At 38.4% G+C, this 7295-nt stretch overlaps 1 protein-coding gene across 2 annotated transcripts; it reads right to left on the bottom strand.

Annotated features, from left to right (window-relative positions):
* Positions 1 to 1031: 1031 nt before the first annotated feature.
* Positions 1032 to 5982, bottom strand: LOC111405553 (splicing factor-like protein 1). 2 transcript variants are annotated; one of them, XR_002704814.1, is made up of 2 exons: positions 1516 to 5982; positions 1032 to 1434 (listed from the first exon to the last, which is right to left on the bottom strand). XR_002704814.1 is itself a non-coding variant. In XM_023034499.1 (2 exons), exon 1 carries the CDS (start codon positions 5853 to 5855, stop codon positions 3471 to 3473), a length of 2385 nt encoding a protein of 794 aa, XP_022890267.1. In that variant the 5' UTR covers positions 5856 to 5981; the 3' UTR covers positions 1032 to 2024; positions 3434 to 3470. The 2 variants fall into 2 exon arrangements, 1 of the variants encoding a protein (XP_022890267.1); XM_023034499.1 differs by having other exon boundaries at positions 1032 to 2024; positions 3434 to 5981.
* Between the last annotated feature and the right edge of the window lie 1313 nt (positions 5983 to 7295).

The raw sequence follows: 7295 nt of genomic DNA, 5'->3' as shown, positions 1-7295 counted from the left end.
ACAACCCCCCCCCCCCCCAAAAATAATAATAATAATAATAAAAAATAAGAAATGTACAACTTTTAGACATTCATCCTTCATTATGTAACCTTTCAATTACCATATATACCGTGAATAAGATGGCCATATACATATTCAAAAGTTCTGGCAAGTAAGATGAATGGTTTTAAAGATTTATAAAGGGGGCTTACTCAGTATTCGGTGGCTGGTGTTGATTTGCATGAAAGCGGGTTGGGTAGCCATTATATTAGCACCTATTCTATTCATGTCTAACCTTTGATCATTTCTCTTTCCATTCCATATCAATGTCAAATCGAGGGCATTTTATGTAATTTACAAATTCATATTCTAACAATGGTAGAACACAATTTCGAAACTAAATGTAATGACATTTCAACAGCAGAAATAAACACAATCACACATTTGAATGCCCAAAACACACAATATAGGCAAGTAATCCTCACAAAGGAAAAAATAAGATTGATTGTGAAGAAGGGATATAATACATACAGGAAACAGAATATCAAAAAGCATGAACGTAACTACTTCAAATTGCAATTGGACAAAGTTAAGACTAAGTCATCAACGATGCATAACTTCGCAAAGATCAATAGCCAAAAGTAGACGGCTACAACAAATCCACTTGACATTGACCAAAAAGCACATAAAACTTCAAAAAGACGCTGTAAATTTGTATCATCTAGAATGAAATTCATTTTTTGTTTCTTACCTTTCCAAATTACACAAGAACATTCAATGCGGTTCTTATCATGCAATTCAGCCAATCACAATAATATCTTAAAAATCAATATCTAATTTCACAGATAAGTTTTATCAACAGACACTGAATTATGTTCTAGATGTTGAGGCAATCTTATGGAGAATATCTAGTAGGCACACAAGAAGACTAGACAACTATGTGCAATAGAGATAAATGACCTACCAGAATATACCAATTCATTGTTATGTAAATTTATTTTTCTTTTTCCTGCTTCGGACAAATACGAAATTCACAATAGATATGAATTCTATCAAAAGAGGTATCTAGATACTTGTAAATAAGTGCTTCGAAGCGAATAATATCTTTCTACAATCCATTCACTATGTTTTTGACACCAGCTAATTGAGCTTCATGTTTACGTAACCCAAAGCAATTCACTAGTTTAACTAACATTCATATACAAATAAAAACATCATTCCTTTCAGACTTCTATGCTCCAAACTAAATCTATTAACCACTCCATTTGTACCACATATATTCTTCCTGCAATTACTCATTCAAAACCATACAACACCACAACCAAATTAATTCACTCCTGGATTCTGTTAATTAATAGAAGACCTAAGAATAGCACAACCTATTCACGTCAAAAGAACGGCTCAAGAACACAACATTTAATCTGGCATAATGACACTTTCCCTGCCATACATGCACTAGAGAAAGACATCAGAGAGAAAATATTAAGAAAGAAATCAGGATACATGTATTAAAAAAAATTTATAATTTTAACATACCCCAGGTAACCTCACTATTTAAGATGCATGGACCTTCCAGCAATGATTTGTAGAGTCTAGCATTAACCTGCTTTCACAGAAATGAACTACAATAACGTGGAATTGTCAAACTTAAAAAGAGCAATAAACTGAAAGTGAGAGAAAATTAGAAGCAGAAAACAAAGCACATAGCCACCTGAGTAATCGTTAGATAGAAACACACACAAGGACAGTAACCAATTATTAAGAAGTTCAAACATAAAATAGAAATCAAATCTGAGAAGTCCAGATGCTCTGAAGTGAAAATAATCCTCCAAAAGACAGAAGATAGTCCTACAAAAGGAATAACCAATAGCAGTAACACTCTGAATGAGTACTGTAACACAAGGCTGGATGAACTGAACTTTGTGGCAACTCTCTGCAAAGGTCATAACAGTACAGCAATGTTAAAGATGTGAGTCCCAAACTTCCAACAAGTAAGTCATGGCAAGAGATAACAAATCAGGAAGACAATTGCTCCAACAAACAGCCTGTCAAAATATTACAATCACGACAAAGAAACAAGCGTTATGATTCATGGGATAATAATTAAGCAGTCTTGCACCAAAAGTGAAAATATGCATGTACGTATATTATCAAACAGCAATATGAGACTAAAGAAAGCCCAAGTCCAGTTAATGGGAGAGAAGGCGGACTGGCAACACAGATAGTTGTACCCAGTCAGAAAATGCCTATCTGCACAACTTAAACAACAATTAAAATGAGACAAAACCAAAATATAATCGTCATAGTGCTGTAGTTGTACTGAATTATGTTCTTATCTCCACGCAGACAAAATAGAAACTTTGTTAAACTATGGATATAAGAGAGAATAAATACATGCAACTTTCAAGTTCAGTTGAATAAGAAGTTTGAGACGTGATAATTAAAACGAATCAGTAACAAACGGAAATTGCCAGAGTCCAGGGTGAACTTAAGAGTCAAGCTACAGCCAGAGGCATATATACACGGTTTCAATAGAGAACATCTCTCCAAGAAAATATAGATTCTATAACCTCTTGCCCGTACATGCCCCATGTCACTGGTTAGAGTCAAACCTATCATTTTGGAAACCAGGGAGCATACTCTAGTAGAATTATAATGTCCTCAATTGGACACCTACTCACCCCAAAAATCGGAAAACTACAATTCTACAAACTAAGCCTAATTATCAAATCTGGAGTTAGTTACGTTATCGTGCATCAATACATCTAGTGTACAATTAAATCTTTTTGCAACCAGACCAATCTACCTCTGGATCTTCTAACACGGTCTACTAGGACCGCATCATTCTTGTATCTAGGGACTTCTTTAGATCCACTCACGACTGTAGCAACTACTTAAGTCATCCTACTAATATTTTAACATCCTCATTTTACTATGTTCCCAGTTAATATGTGAAAACTGAAAAGAAAAAGTAAGCTCATCATGAAGAATGGCTTGACAAAACAAGGTTACTCCATAGGTGTTCTGAAATTTCAACTCCCTCTCACCGAAACTCTCACACGCAAAATGGAGAAAAAAATAAAAAAATAAAAAAAAGGTAAAAAGTGAAAGGTTGCAGTAAATTTTGTTCTTTTCTCTTGCTAGAGAAGCAAACTTATTGTGCTCTTCGCACATTATTGGCCGATGAACACGTTTTAAACTCACAGCATATTCGACCATCACGGTAAAAAGATGTGAGATTTACTTGGTTCAATTTTCTTGTCTCTCTAATTCCCTCATTGTAATCCCCATCCATGCATTTCCACATGAACATAACTCTACATCAACGGGTGTTGGATGGTATGTGATTACAATTTGACGGACTTGGAGACAATTCTTGCCCCTTGCCCTTGTAAATACTATTATATCTTCTTGTAATGCAAGACATATAAGGAAATAAATCCAGCATGTTTACCATTCAGTCGAAAAGGCCATCCCAGAAGGTTGCATCATCATTTCATTTCCGCCATGAACTTCTCATATTCTGCATCTGTACTATAGTTGCTCTTCTCCGCGGATGATGAAGGTGGAGGTACAGGTGGATTTGAGGCCCAAGGAACATTATTCAAACTTTGTGAAGGATCAACAGTTGGCTGAGGCACAGCAGCAGGAGGGGGAGGGGGAGGGGGAACTGAACCGTAATAAGATGGGTAACCGTATGAAGGCATTGGATACACAGCTTGGGCATTTGGTGACACAGATGTCACAGAATTTCCGTAGACATAGGTCGGAGCAGATTGAGCAGGTGCACTACTCTGAGATTGCACTCCAGGTGGATAACTTTGCTGTGACTCCCCAGAAGACGCATAATTTTGTTGAGCATCATGAGAAACGGTCTGTGATGGGATACCAGAAGATGCTGGCGGCATTGGTGGAGGATAATGCATCCCATATGGAGGTGGTGGTGGAGGATACAGGGTTGAACCCGGAGGAGGTGGAGGATAAGATGAATAAGGCAGAGTCACAGGTGGTCCCCATGGAACTGAAGCCCCAGTATAGCTCCCTGGTGGTGCACTACCAATTGGACCACCGGTATTATACTGCTGAGATGGGTAGGCACCAGGAGGCTGATTTGGAGGATACGTTGGCATTGCTGGAGCAGGAGGGCCTGGGGGCACAGTAGGCTGAGGAGGTTTACCGGCAACTCTCACTGCAATTGTTCTTCCATCTAGTCTGTGGCCATTCATACTGACAATGGCATTATTAGCTTGTTGGACATCGGCATATTTAACAAATCCATATCCTTTACTCAGACCAGATAAGCGGTCCTTGATAACCTTAGCCATTACAATTTCACCAAAGGGAGAGAACAAGCTGATCAGACCATCATCATCCATTGTAGGTGGCAGATATCCAATATACAAATTTGTCTCATCATATTCCTTTGGCTTGATTATGCTAGACCCCAAACCAGCTTGTGTAGTGTTATTACTCCTGGCCCAAGGAGGATTGGTACCTGAACTGCCAGGTCCAAGGGCAAGTGTTGCAGAGTTCTGCTTGGTTGCAGACTCAGGAATAGTGCCTCCCAGTTCTGCCAAGAAGTTCTGATACTCATCATCCATTTTCTTGCCTGTAGTATTCTTCACTGGGCAGTCAATTGTAGGATGCCCACCATCACCACATATCTTACATAAAACATCACTCTTAAATGTTGAAGTACGAGAAGGACATGCATACTGCCGATGCCCCGGCTCACCACACAACCTACAATACTCCTCATCCCTAATAGTACCATTCAATGAGGCGAGCTCCTTAAGCTGTTGTCTTTTATGTTCATTGAGAACCTCATCAACCGGCTGTAAGAGCTTCTCAACCATACCTGCGGCAGCATCTAGAGCCTCCTGAGTTTCAGCCTCCACCAAGACATGCAAATCCTCGTTTTCTGAAGGGTCAGGCTTCAAATTCCTATTCTGCTGCAGCCTACCTTCTTTCATTGAACCTTTACCCCTAATCACAATCTTTGCCCCCGTCTCTCTTTCCATCCTCTTCTGAGTGTTTCCTCTTGGTCCAATAATCAGTCCAATAAAATTATAACCTGGATACTCTTTCATTGGGATGTAAAGCTTCTTCTGAAGCTTAGGCGGCCTATAATCCGCAGGTGGCTTAAAGGCTGGATTTTTCTTAATTATCTGTGATATAATTTCTTGTCTCTCCCTATTCAATTTTTCACGAGCACGATACTCCCTAGTATTAATTCTGATTCCCATGTTATCATAAATAGGTTCCGGAGAAGGCGACCTAGCACCCTCAGGTCGGTCATCCAAAGGCAACCCAGATTGCAATTTCCTACTAATTTCAAGTAACCTACTATTCAGAGCTTGAATCTCGGGATCAAATTCAATACCTCCAGTAAAATCCTTCATGAAATCGGGCAATTGAATCACAGGCTTGGGTTCGTCATCAGCCCATCTGGACTTCCGCTTCCTCCCACCAGTCCCACTATTATTATCAGCTCCTCCAGTTCCAACCCCATCGTTGCTCGATTCGCTCGGCGGAGGATCCCACCGGGACCTCCGTCGCTTCCTGCTGGTCGTCTCCTCTTCGCCTCCGGAAAAATCCCTGTCGGTGCTATTGGTCAACCCGTTTTCTGAAATCAAAATATTCGGCATCTCGAGTTTTGACGCACTTCCTTTCGGAGCTATATCTTCAATAGTTGGATTGGGTGCATTTTCTTCCAGATTTGTTGAATCTAGGGTTTTTTGTAATTGAGTTTCGGGATGTGAATCCGATGGGTTTTCGGGATAAGAGTAAAAATAATTCTGAAAACTTGGGTACTGCTGCGATTCGGATGGAGGTTCAGATGGCGAATCCATGTAGTTTGATTGAATAGTTTCCATTCCAGAGAGAGACTTGCTCTGAGATTCGAAGAACAGGGAAATAACAAGCCGTCCAAGGGATCTAGGTTAATATAGAGAGGAATCGTCTGGTCCAGATAGGCGGTCCATGTTTTAGACTAGGATACGTATTATCGAGATTGGCTTAAGCATGCCCCCGGAATATATTCCGGTGTTACAAAAGACAATGATGAGGTATATTCAGTAGTAACGTGAGGGTTCAATTCATAAAATATGGATTGAGATTCTTTGTGGACACCATCAGTGTACAGACAGCTCTTATTCCTGATCTGTTGAGGCACATTCCGCGATTAACCTCTCTCACAATGCTTCAAGGACGGGGCGATAGGGAATTCTTAAGGTTCGGGTTCAACTTTTTTTTTAGATCGGCTTAAGCACGTTTGGATTAGCTTTTAAGATTTTTTTTTTTTGTGCTTATTTCTTTCTGAGATGAGACTGCTTCTCCGAATTTGCTGTCCTCTTGAGGACATCAAGTTGTGTGTCAAGGTGCCAACGAATATGATTACGTCTTTTCATTCGCTAATAAAAAGATAAGAAGTTTAATTAAAGTTGTAAGTTCAAAACAACACATCTCAACTCTTAAAAGCATTAAGAGCAACATTAACAAAGAAAGAAATCTCTTCTGCAAAAGAAGCAAATCTAAACATTCTCTAAGCTTAACAAGAAGTATGTGTACATTTTTATTTTTTAACAAGTTTGAACAAACTTGATTATTTTTTGTTATGTTTGTATTTTTAAACATATGTAAACAACAATGCTCTTTTTCTTTTCTTTTTTTAATTACTTTTAAATAAACCTCTCATTTTTCTTCAACCCCCTATGTTTCCACTATTGGGTTATTATTGCCCTATCGTCTTCTTTGCTCATAATTCAATAATATAACTGAAACGATAATGCAATTATTGCGAAGGTTTCTTACTTGTTTTGTACATTGCACGTCTGGAAATAATATTAATTGGCTTAAGTAACATTTACAATGGAGATACGTTGATTTGATACAATGGGCGCATTGATATTATTTAACTTACATAGTTTTACGGCAATGCAATTATTATTATCATTTCTCACTCACTTTGCACTTTCATGTTCAAAGAGAGAGAGAGAAATTGGTAGTAGTTCTTGAACCCATTGAAGGTCGTTTGATATGTTTTTAGGTTGTAGCATGAGACAGAGGAACCATAACGACGTGAGTTACATTCTAAATTCGCTATCACATGTATAGTTACATATTATTAATGAAGATCAAGCCCCTTCCTTCTCATCACGGAATGTACCTTTTGAACTCATCAAGTTTTTTTTCAACATTCTTAGTGTCATTTATGCATTTACAAGTGTTCCATAGAGACATTAGGGCCTATTTGATAGACTATTATTTTGGAATAATTTTTGGAAAGGCTGGAAAATTGTTCCTATTTTACACAA

This window comes from Olea europaea, chromosome 12 (genome assembly GCF_002742605.1).
Source record: "Olea europaea var. sylvestris chromosome 12, O_europaea_v1, whole genome shotgun sequence".
In the NCBI taxonomy this organism is placed as follows: Eukaryota; Viridiplantae; Streptophyta; class Magnoliopsida; order Lamiales; family Oleaceae; genus Olea; species Olea europaea.
Note: the sequence above shows the minus strand (reverse complement) of the source record. Positions and strands in the feature narration are given on the sequence as shown.

Bases quoted from the DNA above. Each gene is read 5' to 3' on its own strand.
- LOC111405553 (XM_023034499.1), bottom strand. From the start codon at position 5,855: ATGGAAACTATTCAATCAAACTACATGGATTCGCCATCTGAACCTCCA.